The following is a 24,820-nucleotide window of genomic DNA, read 5'->3' as shown; positions in this document are numbered from 1 at the left end:
TGTCATTGACTATAGGGGTGCCCAGGAGACCCCTAGAATTTTTATTCATTTTACTTCACTGAACCTTAATACTGGCAACCCCCAGAACCCATTCTCCTAGGCTAGGATTTCGTGAATCTGAGTATTTTAAAGTATTTATGGAAGTGGAATTGTGCAGTATTTTGTCTTCTTTCATTTAGTCTAATGCTTTACATTTTCAGAATTTCCTCCTCTTCTTTTCCTCCTCCTCTGTTTTATTTATTTATTTTTTTTTGTGCTGGTCCTGGGGCTTGAACTCGGAGCCTGGACATTGTTCTTGAGCTTGTTGCTCAAGGCTATCACTTGAGCCACAGCTCTACTTCTGACTTTTTATTGGTAAGAAATTGGAGATAAGAATATCTCAGGTTTTCTTGCCCAGGCTGGCTTTGAACCACAGTCCTCAGATCTCAGCCTCCTAAGTAGCTAGGATTACAGGCATGAGGCATTTACACTTAGCAAATTTCCTTTTTTTTAAAGGTTGAATAATATTCTATTGTGTGTATCTGAATGTGAATATGTTTGTATGTCTCTATGTCATTTGTATCTATACATTATATTCTCTTTATCCATTTAGCAGTGGATATTGAGTTACTTTCACACATTGGTCATTGTAAATAGTGTTGCAATGATGTAAATGTGTTATATCTTTGATATACTAGCTCATGATATAGTAATTGACCCAATTATTTTGAATAAATAATTATCACAAATTCTTATGGTGATTAGGGATGTAATTGGCCTAGGCATTTTTCTTATATTATTATCCTCTTTATTAAAAGTTTTATGATTGTACCTCCAATAGATATTTTGTTTTATCAATATCACCCTAGCCAGAGAAAACTCTTTGAGACTGTAAGAATTGTATGAATGGTTAAGAATTTGCATAATATGGTAATTGGTGTGAATTCTAACTGAAACGTCAGTGTTTTTTCTTTTTTTTTTTGGTTGAGCTGTAAAAATGGACTTTGACATCCCAGATGGAGTTGATTCTTTATTTCTTATCATATATCAAATTGGTGCTTTTAAGTAAAAAAATTGTTCTTTCAAAAAATGTATAAATGCTCATATCTGTAAGTTTGGCTACTCAGGGGGCTGAGCCATGGAGAATCATAGTTCAAAGCTAGACCAAACAGGAAAAAGTCTGAGACACCATTTCCAATTAGCTAGCAAAATCCTGGATAGGAGGCATGGCTCAAGTGGTAGAGCACCAGCCATGAGCAAAGAAAGAAAGAGAGAAAGAAAGAAAGAAAGGAAAAGAAAAAAAGAAACTGAATTATAAAGGGAAGCTCTGAGTCCAAACGCTGGTGCTGGGAAGAAAGGTGTGAAAAACTTATAAACGTATATTCATAATACCTGTATATATAAATGACATTTCAATTATACTTCAATCATTGAGATATTTTAGTGGATTTTAGGTTCAAAAGTGATGCTTCCCTCCACTCCATGTTCCCACTTTGTTTAGACTCAAAGCCTGTAGCCACCTAAGTTTCTGGTCAGTAATATGCCATGATTTCTTTCCCCTTTCATCTCAGGATTGACCTTACTGAGAAGCCAGGTACATCTTATTCCTCCAAATTAACTACGGAATTAAAGTCTCAATTCCAGATTGAAAGGCAACCTCCTTGTTTGGCTGCCTGAAGAGTGCATTACCCATTGGAGGTCAGCCTAATGCATTAAGTCCTATGGAAACCATCTGCCACCTATTTAAATATTATGTTTTGAAAGAATTGGCCCTACGGTCTGTGCTCATGAACACTTTTGGTGGGGAGATTTTAAATTTGTAATGATTGCATTTTAAATAAAGTTTTGTAAATCTTAGTGGCTGTCTTTATTATTGGAGAAGAACATAAGTCCTGACTCATCTGGTGATATAGACTAACATATATTGCAGTTCATCATATACTTTGATGACATTACACTATAATCCTATATATTGTAATTCTGTTTTTATGGTATAATTATAGTCTTATATCCTCTCTTTTGGGTAATGTGCATTTCATCTTTTCTTCTCCTCCTCCCACCTCTACATGGCCCCTCCCCCTTGTCATGGCCCCTCCGCCTTTCGCTTCCTGTCTCCATTCTGGGGATGGAACCTAGAACACTGCATTTGCTCTACAGAGTCTGGATTACTGAGCTATAACCCAGCCTGTGTTCTTGAACATACCAATCACATTTGTGACAGTTGGATGATCAGTTCTCTCACAGGATTGGGTGCTTACTTATGTAATGATAATTTTTTAGATGAGGAATGTTGATAAAGTCCAGAGTCCAATGGAAGTTGTTTCCATTTTCCTACATGTGTCTACATGTGTCAGAGTGGTGCATGGTTCTGTGCAAATGGAAACTACTTTGAAAAAGAAAAAAAAAACTTTAGAGTCTAAAGTGGTTCCTAATCTTCCCCTCTGGTTGTAGAACTTGGGCTACGGAGGTTGAAGGACTAGAGCCAAAGGGGGAATGAATGGTTTCATACTTAGATCTATTATTTTACTCCAGTTAAATTAATGTAAAAAATTCAGATTTTTCTAAAACTGGCAATGTATTCATGTCTTAAACGAAACCATCCAAATGACTGATTTCTTCTCCTATGAAAGTGCTTTTTATCATTTCAGGTGTTCCAGGGGAAAGATGTTTTTATATTGTCTGAGATCACATACAGACCAACACTGGATGTCACCCACAAATTTTATGTGGTGTGCTATGTGAAGAGGTTCGTGTTGGTGCCCACTGCTCTTCTGCTTTCTATAATTATGCGTAGGTGATTGATAGATGCTTCTGTGGAAATTACAGCCTTTAAAAATGACATAGGCAATACCTATAGCACAACTACAATGGCAAAAATATTCTCTAACTTTTGTCAGGAAAACATTGGAATGTACAGAAGCACTGGAGGGACAATATGTCTATCACTGTACTTAACCATCTTATTTTTTATACGTTCTGTTCCATTTCCACATTTCACTCCCATCCACCAATTTTAATGCACTTCCAATTATTATTTAGAGATTTCCCTCCCCCAACTTTCTTATTGTCTTTAAGTAGTTGTACAAAGGAGTTGCTATTGAACAGTTTATGGATACAGTATATCTGATCAATGTCACCCCTTTCAAAGTAAGTTCTTTAAGAATTCATGAGTAGCTAGGATCAGAGGGTAAGCCTTTGGGGCTTCCTCCTCCCTTTCCTCTTTCCCTTCCTCCCTCTCTTCCCATCCCCCACCTCTTCCCCCTCTTCATCCTTTTTTGTAAATGGATATTGCTTTCTCTCATGTTTTAAATTCTTTTTTGGGGGAGGTGGGTCCGGTCGTGGGGCCTGAACTCTGGGCCTGGGCGCTGTCCCTCAGCTCTTCAGCTCAAGGCTAGCACTCTACCACTTGAGCCACAGCACCACTTTCAGCTTTTTTTCTTTTTGCTTATGTGGTGCTGAGGAATCAAACCCAGGGCCTCATGCATGCGAGGCAACTGCTCTGCCACTGAGCCACCTTCCCAGCCCCATCAGGTTTCAAATTCTTATTTGCTGTTTCCTCTTTTATTTTTGAAAGGCTTTGTGGTTGTAGGTTTCTTTGGGTGTATAATCCATCTGAGCTTGATTTTTATATTCAAAGCAAAGCAAGATTATTTTTCTGTAGTTATATCCCATTGATGCAATGTCATATGATAAATGACTGTTCCCTTTTTTCATTGACTTTTCTGTTGTTGATCATACAAATTTGGATTTTCTAGATTTTAGAGTCTGTTGATCTTACATGGTCTTTATGACAGTACCACACTGTACTGGTTATTACTCTTAAGTTAATTTTCAACTTGGCAATTTGAAGCTATTTAGGATGCTTTCATATGAATTGTTACTATAGTTTTCATATTTTTTCAATGAGTGGAAAAAATCAGACAAAACTTGCTAGAACTTATTTGAAACAGACAGAAAAAATCCAGTGTTCTTTCGATTTTAGCAACTACCTCTAAAATCTTGCTATCTAAGACAGTAACTAGTAGCCACATGCAATGCTTACATTTAAATTAAACACAACTAACAACGTGGTTGTTACAGATACTTTTTATTTTTTATTGTGAAAATACTGTACAGAGGGGTTACAATTACATGGGCAAGATAATGAGTACATTTCTTATCAAGCATTGTAGCCTCCTCCTTTGTTTCCCATTCCCATCCCTTCCCATCCTCCCTCTGCCCCCCCAATCCTCCCCCCCCACCAAAGTTGTGAAGTTCGTTTTCAACATAAACGACTTGTACATCTCATTGTTGCAATGGGTCCACCTGTATCCCTATTTATATGATTTGTTTTTCCCTTCCCCTCCACAAATTATACTGACATCAAATACAGTGAAAACGGGTTATACTGTGGGGGAGGGGTTACAGATACTTTTCAAGTGCTCAAGGACAGCTTGGACTAGTGGTAGCATGTTGGCCCCATGCAAAATAAGAGCATTAAAAAAAATTAAAGTCCTGTTCTGTAATTGGAATAAACATTTTTTAACTGGACAATAGTTAATAGTGAACCAGAAACAATTTACATTTATCTGATTTGGCTCTGAACTTTAGCATTTCTTCAAGTCTTAAGTATTTTTTATTCGATTTGTCTTTATGTAATATAGATGAAGACAAGTGTAAGAGGTCTAGTTGCCTTCTTGCAGTTGGTATTTTGGTCAGTTACTACTTAATCATAACTTAACTTTTCTCCATATAGTCACTGCCTTTAGCTGTACAATGTGAAAGTCTTTTCCACTGCTTAGTAGGATCACAGAGAGATCATTCTCTAGTCATTGCTTTGTGAAGTCCCAGTGGAGTGTAACTTAATGTTAGAATTTCTATGTGACCATTTTCTTTCTTTCCTTTCCTCTAGTTCTAGATAGATTGGGGTCTGAGATTTTTAAGTCAATTTGTAGAGATCATTTCTTTCTGTGGTCTTAAAAATCTACCGTTTACTCTCCTTTTCTGGGTCTACTAGTGTAAACACATGGTATTAAGACATGGAAATGTCAAGCTGGATGTGCTAGTACACACCTGTAAACCTAGCTACTCAGGAGGTAGAGACAGGAGCATCCTTAGCTGAAGAAGGCATCTCAGGGTCAAAAGGCAGAAAACTCTACCGATTAGACTCATGAACTTGACCTATGGTGCTGAAACCCATTTGTACAGCTATTTAACTAAAAAACTAAAAAAATACCATGTGGTTAGAATCATACATTTTGAAACCTCTTATTTTTTTATTTTTTATTTTTTGGGTCCGGTCATGGGGCTTGAACTCTGGGCCTGGGTGCTGTCCCTCAGCTCTTCAGCTCAAGGCAAGTGCTCTATGACTTGAGACACAGTGCTTTTTTTCTTTTTGCTTATGTGGTGCTGAAGAATTGAACCCAGGGCCTCATGCATGCAAGGCAAGCACTCTACCACTGAGCCACCTTCCCAGCCCCATTTTGAAACCTTTCATAGATAGGCTTCCTTCACTGGTAATATACCTTTAGGGCTCCCACATGTACTTCTGAAACCTGATAGTTCATTTCTATTTACTTTTTTTGTCAGTCGTGGGGCTTGAACTCTGGGCTTGGGTGCTGTCCCTCAGCTCTTCAGCTCAAGGCAAGTGCTCTATGACTTGAGACACAGTGCCACTTCCGGTTTTCTAGTGGTTTTATTGGAGATAAGAGTCTCATGAAGTTTCCTGCCCGGGCTGGCTTTGAACCACGATCCTCAGATCTCAGCCTCCTGAGTTGCTAGGACTACAGGCGTGAGCCACCAGCATCTATTTACTTTTGAATAATATTCGATCATCACAGTTAATATATACATGAAAATGGAGCGAGGCAACTTGATGAGGCGGGTGGAGAAGGGGTAGATGGGATGGAGAAGAACGATGGGGGAGGAACTCAGGTCAAGATGTGTTGTACATATAAACGGGTCATTTCCCCTCATCCCACTATTTGAAGATACCATGTTTTTGTTTTACAACAAACTGGATGCTTCTTAACAGAAAAAGAACTTACAAACAAAACTAAAGCAGAAAGGGTTGGAAGCATGGCGCAAGTGGTAGAGTGCTTGCCTATCAAATGGAATACCCAGAGTTCAAACCCCAGTACTGTCTCCTGACTTAAAGACGGAAGTAGAAAATGCCTGTTAATTCAGATGATTATAGGCCTCACTTAGACAACGCAAGCAGGAATGGACGTCTCCTCCATAGTGGCTCTAAATGCCTCCTCCTCACTATGTGATTTCCTAAATGGGTCTGTGATGTGTAGATTTGATTCTTTATTGTTATGTGCTAGCTGTTTTTTTGTTTGTTTTTGGTTGAGGGGCTTGAACTTGGTTGCCTGGGCACTGTCCCTGAACTTTTTTGCTCAAGGCTAGTGCTCTACCACTTTGAGCCACAGCTCCACTTCTGGTTTTCTGTTGGTTAATTGGACATGAGTGTCACAGACTTTTCTGCCCAGGCTGCATTTGAACTGTGATCCTCAGATCTCAGCCTCCTGAGTAGCTAGGATTACAGGTGTGAGCCACTGCTTCAGGGGGATCTTGGCAAGATTAATCACTGCTTCTTTACAGGTATCCACTAAGCTTTCAAGAAGAGGATTTATTATTTCAACAGCAAATGAAGAGTTAATACTTTTAACCCACTTATGGTTCATTTATCTCCTAGATCAAATAAGCCAAAGACTACTATCCCTTCGAAATTTGTGAAGAAAAATAGAATGAAGGAGGTTTTTGTCTCCTTTCACTTAAGCTCTTGGAACTCTTCTGGAACTGCTGCCGTATTGGCTGTGGGAGGAAAGAAATGAGAGCAGGGATGGGGACACTGTAACTCCTGAAACAGGATGCTGGTGGGTTGAAAGTCAGAGGTGATGGCGTCTAAGTGCTGAGTTTTAACCATGAGTATTTGGTGGTAGAATCTCTCCCCATAACTTAAAATCTGTGCATGTGTTGATACTAGAGCTTGAACTCAGGGTTTAGATGCTATCCCTTGGCTTTTTTTTCCCACTCCAGTCTGGTGCTCTACCTCTTGAGACACAGCTCAATTTATGGCTTTTTGCTGGTTAATGGAAGAGAAGGGTCTCAGACTTGCCTCCCAGGGCTGGCTTCAAACTGTGATCCTCAGATCTCGGTCTCCTAGCAGCTGGGATTATAGGCAGGAGACACAGGTTCCAGGCTGCTAGGGATTTTTTTTTTGGTTAATATTTACTGAATGAATTTGCTTCCCCACAGTCAATTTATTCAGGTTTTTGGTACTTATAAATGGACTAATCAGACTTTTATTTTTCCCCACAACATGTCTGCACAACAATCAATATGGTACTTTATATGTCTTCATTTGTTTTATTAGGTTTAGAGAGTCACGCCTGTTGCCTTTTGGCATGGATGGGTATGAGGTGCATCTCCCATCATGAGTGACTTTCAAGGAACAAAAGAAGGACAACAGCCCGTGGGCCCCTCACAGAGTCGAACATGTGAAGCTAGTTTTGATCAGGTAAGAACAGTTTACCCACTTCAGGATGAAGAGTAATTTAGGTACAGTTCTAACAAAGGAATACTACAAATCCATATATGAATACTATATGCCCAGATTTCTCAACTTTTTTTTTTTTTGTTGGTCATGGGGCTTGAATTCTGGGCCTGGGTGCTGTCCCTCAGCTCTTCAGCTCAAGGCGAGCGCTCTACCACTTGAGCCACAGTGCCACTTCCTGCTTTTTCTGGTTATGTGGTGCTGAGGAATCAAACCCAGGATCTCATGCATGCAGGGCAAACACTCTACCACTGAGCCACCTTCCCAACCCCAGATTTCTCAACTTTTAACGTGCATGTTCGTTGTAGACCACACAGGGCTGTAAGTCATGTAGTTTTTCTTTCTCACTTTCTTCTTTCTCTTTATTTCTCTCCCTTCCTCTTTCCTTCCTTCCTTCTTTTCCCTCTGTGCCGGTACTGGGGCTTGAACTCAGGGCCTGAGCATTGTTCCTTTTTCATTCAAGGCTAGTGTTCTGACACTTGAGCCCAACACTACTTCTGGAGTTCTGGTAGTTAAGTGGAGATAGAGGCTTATGGACTTTCTTGCCTCTGCTGATTGAAGATCACAATCCTCAGATCTCGGCCTTCTGAGTAGCTAGGATTACAGGCACAAACCACAATTAAATTGTTTAATTTCACCTCTGACAAGGTGAAATGGTTGTCATCGTTGGCTTAAAATAGGTCTCCAATTTCATACTAGCACCAGAAGCAAAATCACACATGCACAAGTGTGTACACACACAATTTGTGTGTGTGTGTGTGTGTGTGTGTGTGTATGTGTGTGTGTATGCCAGTCCTAGGGCTTGAATTCAGGGCCTGTGTGCTGTCTGAGCTTTTGTGCTTAATTCTAGCATTCTAATACTTGAGCCACAACTCCACTTCTGGCTTTTTTTCTTTAGTAATTGGACACGAGAGTCTTATGGGCTTTCCTGCCTGGGATGGCTTTGAACTGTGATCCTCAGATCTCAATCTCCTGAGTAGTTTGGATTCTAAGCATGAGTGACTAGCACCAGCTTTGTTTTTTTTAATTTTTAACATGAATAATGCAGGAAAGTAGGTTAACGAGGCTAAAAAAAAGTTGAGGCATTTCCTACATCTAATTAGTGCTTTCTGAGATCAAGGATACCATAAAACTTATGCACAAGATCGGTGCTGTGAAGGTGACATTTCATAAGCAAATGAGCATTGTTAGCAGGATCCCCCTGAAGTGAAGGTATATGACATTAAAAGTTGATGGGACAAGTCTCAGAAAAGTGGTGATTGAGCTAGTATTTAGATGACAGTCCCTTTTAGTATCATAATTAAATATTTGATATAGTTGAGTAATGCTTGAAATTTGAGTTTTTTTTAATACTGTAAGTATTTTTGAGTTCCCTGAACAAGTTGTTAGGTTGAGTTATATGTAAGGAAATTTTAACTGTTTTATCCCTTTTCCCATAGGACCAAATTCCCATGAATCATTGGGCCACTAGTGGCTGTGGGCAGACTTCCCTTCATCCCTGAGGTGCAGAGCAGGGGGTACATGTATCTGTGGAACTCGGTTTCATAGAGGCTGTAATTCTGCCTGTTCCAAGAAGAATAGTGACATGAATTTATCTGTTTAAATGTCTTCTGGGATGTCACATGGTATACAACTATCATGTGATATTTGCACTTTTTCAATGTGTTTAAGTCCGAGTGAAATTGTATGCAAAGACAAGTTCATAATAAAACTGCTCCTGGATGACAATTCACTGTGGTTTTGGTAGACTGCATAGTAACGACTTCCCCAATCCAAAAGTACTCAAAACTAAATTCCTGCTCATCACCGATTGCACTTTAGGCCAAGAAATGCTTTCTAGTTCTTCCTTGAATTTAAGTTACCAACAATATCTCTGGAAGTGAAATCTTGCATTGAATATACCATGTAAGGGTACCGGTGAACAAACTTCATTCCAAGGGATGCTAATACGTGCAAGAGGTAACACTCAAATGATCTTGGCTCAAAAAAGGAAGGCCAGTCTCTTCCATGAGGAAAACTGGTCATTTGGAGCATAAAACATTATCTTATGCCTTGGTTCTTCATTCCTAGAAAAAAAAGCTATATTTTCATATGTGTTTCTGCATATTCAGTCTTTTTTTTAGTGGGGGTTCAGGTCATGGGCCTGAACTTTGGGCCTGTGTGCTGTCCCTCAGCTCTTCACCTCACCTCAAGGCTAGTGCTCTACCACTTGAGCCACAGCACCACTTCTGGCTTTTTTTTCTGCTTATATGGTGCCGAGGAATCGAACCCAGGGCCTCATGCATGCAAGACAAGTGCTCTACCACTGAGCCACCTTCCCAGCCCAGCATATTCAGTCTTTATCACACGTCACTTTGGTTAAAATTTATAAGAAAACGCTCACACAGGTAGATGGGAAGGAGAAGCGTATTTTAATAGCCTTTTCAGTGTTATGGCTAATCTTTGATCCTACCACAAAATTCAACCAAGGGTAGCTTCTTCCAAGTTAGTTGTAATATGGAATCTAAAAACATAGGAATAAACTTTTCATGCTCCTATATATTAAAATCCATTGATAATTTTTTTCTGCCCCTTGCCAGCACATGCTTCTGAGTGAAACATCACATGCTGATGGAGCATGGGGCTTAAATACTGGTTAAACCTTGTCATCATTGCATTAGTGGGTATGGTTGAAAGGCATAAATGATCACAGGTTTCAGAATAGTGGAGCTAACCCATCTCTGAAAGGAAGGAACTTTGTCACAAATCCAGGCGTACTCCTATAAACTGCAGGAAGCCCAACTCTAACACAGATTGTAGTAGCAGAGGAACAAGACTGCTTCCCAAGGGTCTGAATTTTTCTAGACAAGACAGTGGATTTTGAGACAGTATATTTGGATTATTGTTTTAGCAAATAAAAGCAAATGAAAATTACAAAAAATACTGGGTTGCCAAGTTCTGCAGACTGAAATGCTGACGTAACTTCAGTACGGGTTACAGAAATTGTAGCCTGTTGTTTTCTTCTATACATATTAGAAGCTGATGACATCTGAACATGAGTAGAAATGGTTTTCCACTGTTTAGTATTTCCTGGAAGTATTGTGTGCCACTTGAACTTTCTAGATGGTGTTAAGTCTCTCTGCAAACAATTGTCAAATGAGCTTTGGTGTTCTGGTAATCAGGGGAGACTATGGCCTTAGGTGCTAAACAGTGTGATCCACCATCTCCAGAGCCTGTTCCAAGTAAGAAAGTATGCATAGCATGAATACAAAATCAGTTAAACCAGCCACCACTTCCTGTTTCCTGGTCATACAGAGCTGCAGGTCTGCCCAGAGGAAGACCTGTGGCTGTTTATTTGGCCTTATTCTGAGACCCTGGGTGGTAATAGCCATTGAGACAATGTTCCCTTGAAAGGGTTATTCACGCTTTTCAGGAGATGACTCTCCTCTCTGCAGAGCTTAACAATTTTGCTGGAAGAGAAATACTTCAGGCCAAGTGGACATTTAAGGGACAGTTGTTTCTGTTTTCTATTGTGGTGCAAAAGATTGTGGTCTACAAGATTTGCCATCTTGATTCTTTTAAGTGTTCAGATGAGTGGCATTAAGTAGACTTGCACTGTTCATGTTCTTGTTCATCCCCTTGTTTTGAATAGTGACTTGTACATGGCATGTAAGGTACTTAAGCGATAATTAGCATTATGGATCCATGTTATGGGACCAAAGAAACAGCCTCTCGAAGCCTGTGAGGAATGAGCACAATCGTGCACGTACAGTCCCTCACATCCTCACTGGTACATTACTTACATTGAGTATTTTAGTGGCCACAGTCTTTTCTCTCAACCTGATGCTTAGTGTCTGGCTTCATCTCTTCTTAGTTCACAGCTAACTCTACTCTTCATTCTATAACACCTCCCCATTTTAACCTACTGGTATGTTCTGCTTGTCTTTTCTTTTTTCTTTTTCTGTTCCAACGGTGTGTGAAGCAATGACTCTGAGCCAGAAACCGTTATTCTTCACGCCAGTTCCCTACTTATCACGGAGCCTTGGGGAAGCTGGTGGTGAGAGGCCTGTAGTGCAAATGCGGTTATCACACCTTCCAGACATCCAGCCGGCCCTCTCCATTGGCTCCACGAAAGCATTGCACAAGGGAAAGATTGGCTAACCCCCAGGGAGAAGAGGATTCGCTTTTCTTGAATTGCTGATCCTTACTGAGTTTCTCTACTCTGTGACAGGATGGGCTTGGGGGGGAGGAAGATGGTCCAAGCCTGAGTCTCCAAGGTAAGCACAGCAGCTCCCTCTTCATAGCGTCCATCTGGCTCACTGGAGATGTTTGCAGAGTTTTCTGTTTGGTTGCACTGTAGAGATATGGGGTATTTCGGTGTGAAGTTAGCTTACCTTAGAAGATGAATATTATTCTGCTTCCATTAGAACAATGTTAGATAGTGTTTGGAAAAAGTGGAGTCAATGTTTTTGGCCTTTTCTCTTTTAGTACTGGGAATCGAACCCAGGATGTTGCACTTTCTAGGCAAGCTCTTTGCCACTGAGCTATATCCTAGCCCTGGAGTCATATTCTCTCTCTGTCTGTCTGTCTCTGTGTCTGTCTCTGCCTCTGTCTCTCTCTCCCTCCCTCCCTCCTTCCCTCTCCCCTCTCTTCCCCTCTCCTCTCCTCTCCTCTTTTTTCTCCTCTCTTTTCCTCTTCTCTCCTCTCTTCTCCTCTCCTCTCCTTTCTCCTCTCTCCTTTCTCCCTCTCTCCCTCCCCTCCCCCTCCAAATAGCTGTACCTGAGTTATGTTGCCTGAACATTGTGAGATCTATGTAGAATTTGGGAAGTACAGTTCAACATAAGCTTGGAAGGTCAGTATATTATCATGGTGACTACGCACAGGCTACCAGCTTCTGATCCCTGGCTTTCAAGTTGTAGGCCCCCTCCTCTGTGCCTCAACTTCTTCATCAGAAAAATAGAAGGAGACATTCCAAAGGGAGTTGAGAAAAATAAGCTAGTTAAGATAAGAAAGATACTTACAAGGACTTCGACTCCGTACTCAGAGGTAGATAGCTGAACTTAATTGCTAAGATCACAGACAAATGGATTTTGCTGATTTTTTAAAATGCTGAATTGACTAAATTTTATAGAACATAGCTCCTTTTACCCGAGGACTTTGAAAAATTCTCCTTCCTGATGTTTTTCTAAAAGTCAAATTATTTGGTTATAATAGATTTCTTCCCCTAAAGTTGCTCTGTGGTTTCGTGGCATGAGAGAATCTAGTGTTTGCAGACATATTTTCCCTTATCATCCATAAAGCAGGGCTATGTGAGGATGGACTTATAGTGTTTAAAAAATAAGTTGTGGGGCTTAAACTCAGGGCCTGGGCGCTGTCCCTGAGCTTTTTTGCTCAAGGCTAGAACTCTGCCACTTGAGCTACAGTAGCTGTTCCAATTTTCTACTGGTTCATTGCAGATAAGAGTTGAAGCCAGCCTGTTGAACCATGATCCTCAGATCTCAGCCTCCTGTGTAGTTAGGATTACAGGTGTGAGGCATTGGTGTCCAGCCTAAAGTGCTTTTAAAATAATTGTGTAATATGTACTAGCTGAGACTCATGCATGTGACAGATGCTGAGGGAGATCCGGGAGTCACAGTGATGAGAAGATGGTGAAATGTGGATAAATCACTCTGGAAACTGGAGCTCAGACTGCCTAGGGATTATGAGAAGGGAAGTCGAAGGAACTCTGGGAATAACCAGAAAGAAATTATTTTTATTGTTATAAAGCTGATGTACAGAGGGTTTACTGTTACATAAGTCAGGTAAAGAGTGCATTTCTTTTTGGACAATGTCACCCCTTCCCTTGCTCTCTCCCAGTATTTCCCTTCCACCCCTACCCACAATGTGTGTAGTTCATTTTTAACATAGTGTCTAACAAGTACCACACCTGCTTTTTTGTATGTGTCAGGCATGGGGCTTGAACTCTGGGCCTGGACGCTGTCCCTCAGCTCTTCAGCTCAAGGCTAGCTCTCTACCATTTGAGCCACTGTGCTACTTCCGGCTTTTTCTGCTTATGTGGTGCTGAGGAATCAAACCCAGGGCCTCATGCATGTGAGACAAGCACTCTACCACTGAGCCACCTTCCCAGCTCCACACCTAGCTTTTATATGAAAGGATTCATCTTTCCCATTTGGCCAGAACTCTAAAACAGCATCCAGAAAGTACGTCCTGGGGGCTGGGATTGAGCCTGTTAGAATTGCCAGGAAGACCAGGATGAAGCTGTAGGGATGTGTTGCTGGAAGAAAGGGCCAGTCCTGACACGAACAGAATAGACCTGAGCATCTCGTAGCTTCTCTTTGCTCTGCCCTTCCCTCCCTTGCCACTTCATGCTGCAACGTGGACAGAATGAAGCCCTCTAGGACGCTGAAAAATACAACTAGATTGTAACAAAAGAAAAATGACGGGACCTTTGGATTTCTTTTTCCATGTCAGCCACAAAGCACCCCAACATGGCCTCCCAAGAAGCGGATACTGCAGGGCTGGAGACGGGAGGAGGTGGTATTCCAGGCAGCCAGGTGGCATCTGATGGGGTGAATATTTCTGTTTACCGGACCTTGAAGGAATTACAACATTACCAAGAAGGAACATTACAAGCCCTTGGGGTAAGTTGGAGTTCTTCAAAGCAAATTGGTTTAAAAAGAAAGGAAAAATAAAGTCATGTAGAAACCGTTGTGTGTACCCAGAAAAGAAAATTTTGAATTCTTTCTCACTAAGGCAGTATTGTACTTAAGACAGTATTGTATGCTAATAGATAGGTGTTCCCTCACAGCTGAGAACAGTTCACCACACCCTAAGGAATGGAATGTAAGATCCCCAAAGGTTTTTCCTGTGACCTCCCATTCTGGTGGTTGAGCAATACAAAGTTCCTGTCCTGTAATGTCAGTTAAAAATTGCGGTGGAGCCGGGTGCTAATGGCTTACGCCTATAATCCTAGCTACTCAGCAGTCTGAGGATCATGGTTTAAAGCCAGCTTTGGCAGGAAAATCTATGAGAACTCATCTCCAACCCATGACCAAAAAACCAGAAGTAGAGCTGTGGCTTAAGTGCTGGAGGGCCAACCTGGAGGGAAAGAGAGCCTAGGCTCTGAGTTCAAACCCGAGGAGCAGTAGAGGAGCAGTATGTACACACACACACACACACACACACACACACACACACACACACTCTGTGGTGGGGGAAAGGCCAAGGAGAACAAAGTTTAATGTCTGTCTGATTTTTATCTTCTCCTGGCCCCAAAGCATGCTGGGAAAACAGACTATTTCGCCAAACATCATTTTCTTTACTCTTGGGGAGTCTGTGAGAACGGTTGGAAATAGAATGACAGGGTCAGAGAGTGGAATGGAAGCTCTAAGCTCAGGTGTTGCCCAGTTAATTTTGGCTTGACTATTGAACATCACGCAATCTCCTTTCTGAGAAACTTAACGTGGCCTTTTGTCTTTGATTTTCTTCTTTTGCAGGCCATCCAGATCCTGAATGGAGCGATGATTCTGGCTCTGGGCATCTGGCTGGCGTCGTTACAGTATCTGTCTCACCTCTTCAGGCATTTCTTCTTCTTCACCTTTTACACAGGCTACCCGCTGTGGGGCCCTGTGTTTGTGAGTATTCCTCGTTTCCCTGGCCAGAGGCTAGCCTCACATGGCACTGTCACAAGTGCGCTCCATTATGAAAGTGTTCGTAGTTTGTTTGAAAGTCATATACTGTCGTTTTGACTTATAACTTCTGCTACAAGTAAGGTAAAACCCCCTTCTGACTAAACAATATCCCATTCTGGGGTATACGTTAAGACCCTAACATTAACTTCTTAATATTTCTGTTAAATATGATAGATACTAAAAATTTGGACAAATATATATATATATATATATGTGAATTAATAGCCAAGAATTTCAACTTGAGAGATTGAAATAAATGGTCTCCTGATTATTGTCTGAAAATCAGAAGAGTCACTCCCCAGATGTCAGTAAAAATCTAATCAGGGGCTGGACAGTCTTTAAAACTTGTTCATGAGCTTTGCCACTTGATTTTTACTTACTGCATGGGTTTTTTTTTTTTTAAGGTGGAGAATAGAAATGATTTGTTAATTAGCCATTGTTATTTTCCTATGTGGTCTCTAGCTTTGAAAATGTACAAATGTTCAGTTCTGAGCTGAACACTGAAAGACAAAAAGGAGCTATTAAGATGGGAGCACATAGCTGACAATGCTGAACCGAATATGTTATTGGAAAGTGAATTAAAATTATAACAAGTCTTGGGCTCCAATTTATAAATTTTTAATTATTACCCTTCAATGTTCTTTACAATGATAGTACTCTTTTTTTTTTTTTGGTTGGTCATGGGGCTTGAACTCTGGGCTTGGGTACTGTCCCTGCGCTCTTCAGCACAAGGCGAGCACTCTACCGCTTGAGCCACAGCACCACTTCCAGTTTTCTGGTGGTTAATTGGAGATAAGAGTCTCATGGACTTTTCTGCACGGGCTGGCTTTGAACCGTAATCCTCAGATCTCAGCCTACTCAGTAGCTAGGAGCCACCGGTGCCCGGCACAATGATATTATTCTTAAGACTAAAAACTCCTGACACAAATTAGATCTCATAGTCTACATACCTTTTCAGATCCAGTTTGAAACTTGTAATTTGAGCGTCCTATCCCTGAAATTGTTGGATAGTTAACATCATCATCATCATCATCACAGTTAAACTGAATTTTTCTTAGAAATCCAGGCTGCATATTTGCTCTGCATACTGAGTCTTAAGAATTTCCATGCCATGTTTAAAAAAAGATATAGATTTTTTTCCCTCCAGAAAGTGAGATCAGATTGTCAAAATAAAGAAGAAGAGAAAAGCAAGAAAGGAAAGAAGGAAGGAAAATACAAAGAACTATGATCAGAATATTGCTCCCTTTAGCACTATTACCACCAAAGCTCAAATTGGCCATTGGTGCTTGCTGCTAGAAGTCTCGCTCTGTCCCTGAGACACCTGCAGGCAGCAGCTTAGGTCTGTGGCATGCCTTCACTGATCTCCACACTCGCCTTGCCATCTCCTGGGAGTCAGGCCTTGCTGCATACTGACCATGACATGGTCCTTGCTGTCTGTTCATCCCTTCCTACTGATTCTTTGTTGTTGTTGATTGTGGGGCTTGAACTGTGGGCCTTGGCACTGTCCCTCAGCTCTTCAGCTCAAGGCGAGTGCTCTATCACTTCAGCCACAGTGTCACTTCCGGTTTTCTGGTGGTTCATTGGAGATAAGAATCTCACGGACTTTCCTGCCTGGGCTGGCTTTGAACCGAGATCTTCAGATCTCAGCCTCCTGAGTCCCTAGGATTACAAGCGTGAGCCACCAGCGCCTGGCTTGTACTGATTCTTATCAACAAAATCACAGGAGAAAAAAAGTATATGAGCACTGGCTCTTCTGCTTGTGTACCAGAATGACAGAAAAAGTTTGAGAAAGGTCTCTTGGGATTGCCAAAGTTAAATGGATACTTTTTCAATGTGAAATAAAATTAAATGGCTATTATTAAACAGATATTATTTTTAACTTAACTATTTTCTGCATGTAATCCCCCTCTTCGGTATGATTTCCTTTCAGCCCAACATAGCTGACAGGTAGGCAATATTACCATGAGAGTACACACATCACCATTTATATGGAAAAGAAACTGAGGTGAAGAGGGGCCTAGCCCCCCCCCCCCCCCCCCCCCCCCGGCCAAGGCCAAGGTTCCAGGATGAATATGAGAGGAAGCGGGGGTTGAAGCATAGGAATTTGCTGTATACAAAGCAACAGTGACTCAGGAGTCCCCATGATACCCTCGTTAGTTGATGTGATAATGAAAGCTTATACTTTTACATTCAGCTAGACTTTAGTAGTGAATTTTAAGTAGCCTGCTAGCCATGATTTTGCTAACTTTTCCTTTAGTCCTCAGGTGTGGTGTCCTGGTGAAGAGACAGAAGGAAGGTTTTCAAACCATTGTAAATGTAGAGAGAATTTAATTTATCTTAGTCAAGGGGCTAAGAGCACACTGAAATAAAAAAGTCTAGCTGGTACATAGCAAGATTTAAAAGATGTTTGGGAGGAATAAATCAGACGGCTGAAGCTTGAGCAAGAATATGAAAATTAGATTTATAGACACACAAACATGGGTATATAGAAATGAATATCATTTACATGAACATAAATATAATAACTATAATATTATATTAACTATATGTACATATGCTTTCAAAGAACCCAGACTCCGATAAACCCACTAAAAGCTAGCTATAAAACAAAAGGAAAGGAGTATAAATTTACTTAGAATTTAAATTATTTGTGGATTTTAGTCCTATAAAATAATGAGCAACATCAAGTATGATTTTGTCTGCTAGGTTGTGAATTTTTTTTAAAATGACATTTGTGTAGCTATTTTTAGACATCATTTACTCGAGGGAAAGCCAAGAAGAAAAATGGCTGAGTTTTAATATTTCTTAATCTGCTTACCCTCCTATTTTCAAACAGTTTATTGGTTCAGGATCCTTGTCTGTTGCAGCAGGGAGAAACCCTACAAGAATGCTGGTAAGTGGAAATTCTTCCTTTTCTATGACCAGGGGAGTTGAAATAAAATTTTTACTAACAGCGGTCTATATACACAATGGGATTTTACTCATCCATTAGCAAGAATGATATGTATCATTTGTAAAGACATGGGAAGATCTGCAAATTGTTCAGTGAAGTAAGTCAGGTGCAGAAAGACAGAGGTCCACAATACATTTGTTGTTTTCTTTGTCTTTATTGCTCGAATGTAAGTTCCACAGGCATTGGGGAGTTGTTGTTGATGGAAGTTTGTCTAGAATATAGGTGGGTCTGTAAATTGTATTCTATGAGTATTTGCGCAAGTGGATTGAGTCCAAGGGAGTACACAAGGAGTGTTCAACATAAACGGATGGAAAAGTCTTCTTCTCTTTTGCAGATGCAAAACAGTTTTGGGATGAATATTGCAAGTGCTACAATTGCCTTGGTTGGGACTGCTTTCCTGTCAGTACATTTAGCACTGAATAGCCAGTCTTTCAAGGTTTGTCAGTCTTCGCAGTCTCCAGACTTATGCATCTACGTGGGTTCCACCTCAAATGTATGTTTCTAAACATATGTTCATTTATAAAATACTTTAAATGATGTAAAATGTATGAAAACAACATCTTATATCATGCTGCCATTGTATGTGTGCATGTGTGTGCGCGTGCACATGTGTGTGTGTGTGTGTTCATGGCTTGAACTCAGGGTACTCTCACTTTCTTTTACAGCTGGCTCTACCACTTGAACCACAGCTCCACTTCTGGGTTTTTGGTGCTTAATAGGACTTGAGTCTCTCTAATTTGTCTCTCAGGCTAGCTTTGAACCATGAGCCTCAGATTGCAAGCCTCCTGAATAGCTAAGATTATAGGTGTGGGTCACTAGCACCCAGCTCAAGACTTGATTCTTTACCAGTTTTTTATCTTAGTTCAAGTAGTTGTACAAAGGAATTTCAGATTATGAGTACAATGCATTTTAATCAATTATCTGATTCTTGACTCCCTCCCCTTCCCTCCCTCCCTCCCTCCCTTCTTCCTTCCTTCCTTTCTTTCTTTCTTTCTCTCTTTCTTTCTTGAGCTCTCTCTGAGCTTCCTTGCTCATGGCTGCATTCTACCACTTGTGCCATGTTTCCAGCCCAAAGTTTTGAAAGTTAACTACAGGTGAAATGTTGATGACTTTTCTGCCCAGCCTTGTTTTACATTCTTCAACGTCTCAGCCTCTTGAGTAACTAGAATTACAAGCATGAGCCACCTGAGTCTTTCACTGTCAGACAGCTTCTCCAAAGAAATTTGGATTTTGTGTTTCTCCTAGGTGTTTCAGTGATAACAGAAGAATTACTGGTGCAACAATAATTTATTGTGTATTTGTATCAGCTTTATAGTTTTTAGGGCTGATACACATGCCTCATGTTCTGAGAAATATTGTTGGAGAAATAGTCAAGGGGTCATTTTGCCTACTTTATTAAAATTTCTACTCATGTCTTTAGTGTACTATTCATATTGACAAGTCTGATTGTGTCAGATTTTTTCTTGTACAATTTTTCCCTCTTGAATAGTTCACATAGTTTATTATAGATATAATACCCATCTTTTGTTTGTTTGTTTGACAGTCATGGGTCTTGACCTCTGGGCCTGGGCATTGTCCCTGAGCCCTTCAGCTCAAGGTGAGCCCTCTACCACTTGAGCCACAGCACCACTTCCGGTTTTCTGGTGGTTAATTTGAGATAAGAGTCTCATGGATGCTCCTGCCTGGGATGGCTTTGAACTGCAATCCTCAGATCTCAGCCTCCTGAGTAGCTAGGATTACAGGCATGAGCCACTGGCTCCTGGCCTGTTTTTTTTTTTTTTAATTGAGATTGGATCCCAGCATTTATGTGTCTACATCTTCCATGTATGGTTCATTTTATTCCATCTAGTGGGAAGGAGAGGTCTGCTGTTGACAATTTTCTTCTTTGGGGTGCTTCTTCTGGATTTGATATGAAGCATCGTCTCTCCCAGGGCCTGGTGTCTCTGATGCTGATCCTGACTTTGCTGGAACTGGGCATTACTATCTCGATGTCAGTCATGTGGTGCCAAGGGAGCTTCTGTGATTCGAGAGAGGTGGGTTTGGTTAGAAAGTTAGCAAGTCATGTGATCTTCAGACTTCCTGTTGTGTTTGCAATTGTTTCTTACTCTTGGAATTGGAAAGAAACTTTTGTGGGTTAAATGATTTGCATGGATCCTGGAAGAAGAGATTGCATCAATATTTGAGATAGAAAGAAGGCTGGAAAAGGATTGAAAACATGAAGGATCAATTGTATTCATAATCTGACATGTTCAATTGAAACCTTTTCTGTACAACTACTTAAAGAAAAAAAAGAAAAATAATCTACCTCACACTGTTCAGTGTCTATCCGTATCTATCAACAACAACAAAAAAAAATAAATGGCTAAATACACCAGATAAGGTAAAAAAGAAAACACAAAAGGAAAGTTCTTATTTATTTATTTGTCAGTGGTAGGGCTTGAACTCAGGGCCTGGGCACTGTCCCTGTGCTCTTTTGCTCAAGGCTAGGATGCTACCACTTTTTTGTTGTTATTGTTGTTGGTCGTGGGGTTTGAACTCTGGGCCTGCGTGCTGTCCCTGAGCTCTTCAGCTCAAGGCAAGCCCTCTACCACTGAGTTTTTCTGGTAGTTTATTGGAGATAAGAGTCTTAGGAACTTTCCTGCCTGGGCTGGCTTTGAACCGTGATCCTCAGATCTCAGCTTCCTGAGTAGCTAGGATTACAGGCATGAGCCAGCAGTGCCCAGCCATGCTACCACTTTGAGCCACAATTCCACTTCTGGTTTTCTGGTGGTTAATTGGAGATAAGAGTCTCACAGACTTTCCTATCCAGGCTGGCTTTGAACCGCAATTCTCAGATCTCAGCCTCCTGAATAGCTAGGATTATAAGTATGTGCCACCAGCACCTGGTGGAAAAGTATATTTAATATATAAGAGAACAAAACTTTAGAAAATGCAACTAAAATTGGTTTTAGTTAGTTCCTTGTGATGTGTTATTTTCCAGCCATAGGACTCAAGAAAATCACACATTCGTGCTAGATTTTATGTATACTAACTCCAAAGTAAAAATAATGAGTTTATTATCTATTGATATATGAAGACTATGCAGGGAACCCACAGACAGTGTTTAGTGCAGGAACGACCAGTGAATGAGTATTATTGGTGACAATCACAGTAGTAGCAGGAGAGAGGGAAGATGATCTTGTTCTTGAAATAAACACATTGCTTTCTGTTCCAGGAAATTTACTCACCCCCGCATCCCGTGGATTCAGAAATACCTCCTGATGAAAGTAATGCTGAGGACGTGAACACTCAGCCTCCAGTCTCCAATGACCCAGAACCTCATCCTAGCACTCAAGAGGACATGAGCTGATAAAACCCAGCCCTTGATCATGGCCCTACTCATGAGAAGCCTGAGCCTTGGCTCAATCACTCCTTTCGGCCCTGACTATAAGTCAATTCCATGTACGTGTTCTGAACGTAGATGAATAAAGATTTCTCCTTCGACATTCTTGGGTTTGTGTCTTCTGTGACTTCAACGTTATATGTGGAGATTGGTTCTCTGTTCCTTTTTCTTCTCCAACTCCATTGCTTTATGCAGTTTGAAGAAGGATGGTAGTGAATAGAATCCATATCTGATGGATTCTCCCTAAAATACAATTCCTAACCACCCAGTGGGGAGGAAGATGAGTCAGAGTTGCTTTTCAACACAGGAAAAAAATGCTTCTCCATGACAGCTGGCTACAAAAAAGGTTACAAATTGTTACCTTTTTGAGTTTGAGTAGATCTGTTACCTAGGGGTATAACTGAGGGAAGAAATATGGCTTGTCAAAAGAGGAAGCTAGAGAGGAAGAGTGAGTGAAAGGCCTATGCGAAGGCTGTGCGTGCCAGAGTAGGAAAGATATGCGTGCAGTGGTGTTTCACTATCTCTTCCTTGCAGGCAGAGGTACGGTTAAAACTCTCATCTTGATCATTTCCCCTGATGTTTCAGTATCCACTATTGCGAAAGGTAACCAGACATGGCTGCAGGCATCCAAAGTGTGGGCATTGAAGGTGATACACATCTCAGAATGAGGCAACGTGAATGAAAGTGGGACTAGAGCAGTTTATTGAAGGACCACTCAAGGTTATGTTTATAATTATGCTGAACTATAAGCAGTGCAGTCCTGTGAGTTACCCCTTACTCCTTTTGCTATTGGACGAAGCACTTTGCTTTCAGCACATGGCTCAATCCCATACTCTTCCAAATGTCTCATGGGACTTTTATTTCCATCAAGTTCATGTCCATCGGTGTTTCCATTTTCACATTCTTAGCATCCCAGAGATCTAAGCATCCCAGAGATCTAAGTTGTAGACTTCTTCTAATGTTAGAGCAGGTCGTGAGGTCTTTGAGTATGTGTGTGTGTGTGTGTGTGTGTATGTGTGTGTGTGTGTGATGGTATTGGGGCTTGAACTCAGGGTCTTGTGGTCTTGCTTGGAATTTTTTGTTCAAGGCTGGTGTTCTACCACTTGAGCTCTACCTCTACTTCTGAGGGCTTTTTTCCTGGTTAGTTCGAAAGAAGAGTCCACAGACTTTCCTACTCTGGCTGACTTTGAACTGTGATCCTCAGATCTCAGCCTCCTGAGTAGCTAGGATTCCAGGTATGAGCCAGCAGCACCTAGCTGGAAACTTTTCTGTACACATTGCTTAGTCTTCACATGCTAAAAGACAGGGAGAGAAAGACATAATAGAACGTGAAGTGAGACAGGTACAGAGAATGACACTAATGCCCACAGAGAGGGCTGCAGCCTTGATCCTATGTATGAAGCCAAGTATTCCTTTCCTGGGGGGAGACAGGGCTTTTTGTTCTTACATGCAACTGGAGATTGGGGGGAAACAAGGCTTTTCATTCTGAGGTGCAACTGGAGAACTTAGGATGTGGGAACAAGTATAGAAAACTTCAGAAGTACAAGTCTTTCTGGTCTAAGATTGTTTTCTACCTTCCAGATTCCTACTAAGATGTTTCCAGTTTAAGTTTCCTAAATCCTGTTTGGTCTCAAGGAGAACTCTCCAATTTCCTCATCTTATAATATTCTCTACTCTATAGTAGACCACTTGCTTTGCTTATTCATTCTATCAAGTTAAGAACATGACTTTACTGATCTTAACCAGCTAGGAAGCATATGACAAATGGCTGATGTAGATAATCATCCGCATCATGAGTCAAGCCATTTTAGCTGTCTGTTGGGAGCAGCCTGTGAGTGGAGCCCACTGAGCTGCTGTGTAACAACTGTGCCCCTTCCTGGAGAGCCTGGAAACATGAGCACAGAACATAGGAGCAGAGCAGAGCTCACTCTTCCAAACCCACAAGGGCCTTCCAGGTAAGCAAACACCATCACTTTTGTTTCTACGCTAGCATTAATCAGGCCAGAGAAAGTCACAGACAGATGCCAAATTTGTGAAAGGTTTGTAGATTAACTCATCTACTTTGGTTAACAAAGGAAACTATTTGCTGTACTTTCCTCTCTTACTGGCGGGAAGATTTTTCACTTGGCTTGTGAACTGGACATAAGTTTTCTGAGACTAGAGGCCTATATTTTGGGTATGAAATAAGAGATTATACAACTCATTTGGCTCTCTTAACCCCTGGACCTGATGTGAGCTGAGGAGTCAGAACCGTTACTAAAGTGATCTCTTACCTGACTGGTCTTCACAAAGCTTAGCTGTGAGATATCACTCTGAAGATGAAAATGGGAATTCAAGTCCAACTGATTCCTCAAAAGCCATTCCTTCATGGGCCTCTGGTGCACATGAAGACAGGTGGACCATTGACGACACACACTCAGAAACATTTTTACGTTAAAAATGACTGTGAAATTAGACTAAAAGAGGATACTGTTAAGGAAGGAACCCCAAAGTATAACTCTTCTGAATGTTTAAAGTACGATTTCTTCAAACCAACTCCAGGAAATGGAAGCCTATTTGGAATTTGTGTGTGTGTTTTGTTGTTGCTGTTAGTGGTGCCTGAAGCATTTGTTTTTGCTTTCTTTGCATTTTTTTCGGGGCAGGGGGAGAGCCAAGGAACAGTGCAGAAAGAGAGAGAGGAAGGGTGAGCAAATGCAATCATGGTGTTCAGTATACACTATGTGGAAAATAAATATGCAACTTGTGAGCAAGGAAACTGGGGGAAAGTGAAGGAAGAAGGGGAATATTGTCCAAAAAAAGAAATTGATGAATTACCTGTACTAATTACTTATGACATGGTTACCCTTCTCTACAACATCTTACTAATAACAAGATTATATTAGAAGCGACTGTGAAATCCACAGTCTAGTCTTGGTTTTCCTTATCAACATAGATGAAAGGGATGTGAATTACGAAGAATATTTCTGGCATTGGGAAAGATTGGGGAGAATGATAGGAGTGGCCTCGATCAAGAGGCATTGTGCTCACAAATGAGCAAGAATCTGACATGTTGAATTGAAGCCCCTTTGTACAATGACCTAAAGATAATAATAAAAGACATACAGAGCACGAAAAAACCAAACCAAAACACGAATAAAAATGATTGGCACGAGTTTTGTTTGCTCTGTCTTATTCCATTTAATTCCTTGGACAGTGTTTAAGTCTTTTTTTTTTGGGGGGGGGTCCGGTCATGGGGCCTGAACTCTGGGCCTGGGTGCTGTCCCTGAGCTCTTCAGCTCAAGGCTAGCGCTCTACCACTT

General features: G+C 40.9%; 2 protein-coding genes across 4 annotated transcripts in view; both read left to right on the top strand.

Annotated features, from left to right (window-relative positions):
* Positions 1 to 11,687: 11,687 nt before the first annotated feature.
* Positions 11,688 to 21,625, top strand: Ms4a3 (membrane-spanning 4-domains, subfamily A, member 3 (hematopoietic cell-specific)). Of its 3 annotated transcripts, none has more exons than XM_013029145.1 (7): positions 11,688 to 11,772; positions 13,967 to 14,136; positions 14,992 to 15,129; positions 18,023 to 18,079; positions 18,474 to 18,575; positions 20,071 to 20,172; positions 21,354 to 21,625. In XM_013029145.1, exons 2-7 carry the CDS (start codon positions 13,984 to 13,986, stop codon positions 21,486 to 21,488), a joined length of 687 nt encoding a protein of 228 aa, XP_012884599.1. In that variant the 5' UTR covers positions 11,688 to 11,772; positions 13,967 to 13,983; the 3' UTR covers positions 21,489 to 21,625. The 3 variants fall into 3 exon arrangements, with proteins under 3 accessions (XP_012884599.1, XP_012884598.1, XP_012884600.1); XM_013029144.1 differs by having other exon boundaries at positions 18,474 to 18,632; XM_013029146.1 differs by lacking the exon at positions 13,967 to 14,136 and having other exon boundaries at positions 11,733 to 11,772; positions 18,474 to 18,632.
* Ms4a2 (membrane-spanning 4-domains, subfamily A, member 2) overlaps positions 21,600 to 24,820 on the top strand; it is a 22,260-nt gene continuing 19,039 nt past the window's right edge. The window contains exons 1-2 of the mRNA XM_013029003.1: positions 21,600 to 21,730; positions 22,107 to 22,124. Coding sequence (XP_012884457.1) covers positions 21,600 to 21,730; positions 22,107 to 22,124 — 149 coding nt within the window. The remainder of the gene's footprint in view (positions 21,731 to 22,106; positions 22,125 to 24,820) is intronic.

This window comes from Dipodomys ordii, unplaced genomic scaffold (assembly GCF_000151885.1).
Source record: "Dipodomys ordii isolate 6190 unplaced genomic scaffold, Dord_2.0 Scaffold117, whole genome shotgun sequence".
In the NCBI taxonomy this organism is placed as follows: domain Eukaryota; kingdom Metazoa; phylum Chordata; class Mammalia; order Rodentia; family Heteromyidae; genus Dipodomys; species Dipodomys ordii.
The sequence above is the reverse complement of the archived record's forward strand: the minus strand, read 5'-3'. Positions and strand labels throughout refer to the sequence as shown.

Excerpts from the sequence above, each read along its gene's own strand:
- Ms4a3 (XM_013029144.1), top strand. The coding sequence starts at position 13,984 with ATGGCCTCCCAAGAAGCGGATACTGCAGGGCTGGAGACGGGAGGAGGT. Across the intron at positions 15,130-18,022 it reads CGCTGTGGGGCCCTGTGTTT|TTTATTGGTTCAGGATCCTT; the intron begins GTGAGTATTCCT and ends ATTTTCAAACAG. Across the intron at positions 18,080-18,473 it reads GAAACCCTACAAGAATGCTG|ATGCAAAACAGTTTTGGGAT; the intron begins GTAAGTGGAAAT and ends TCTCTTTTGCAG.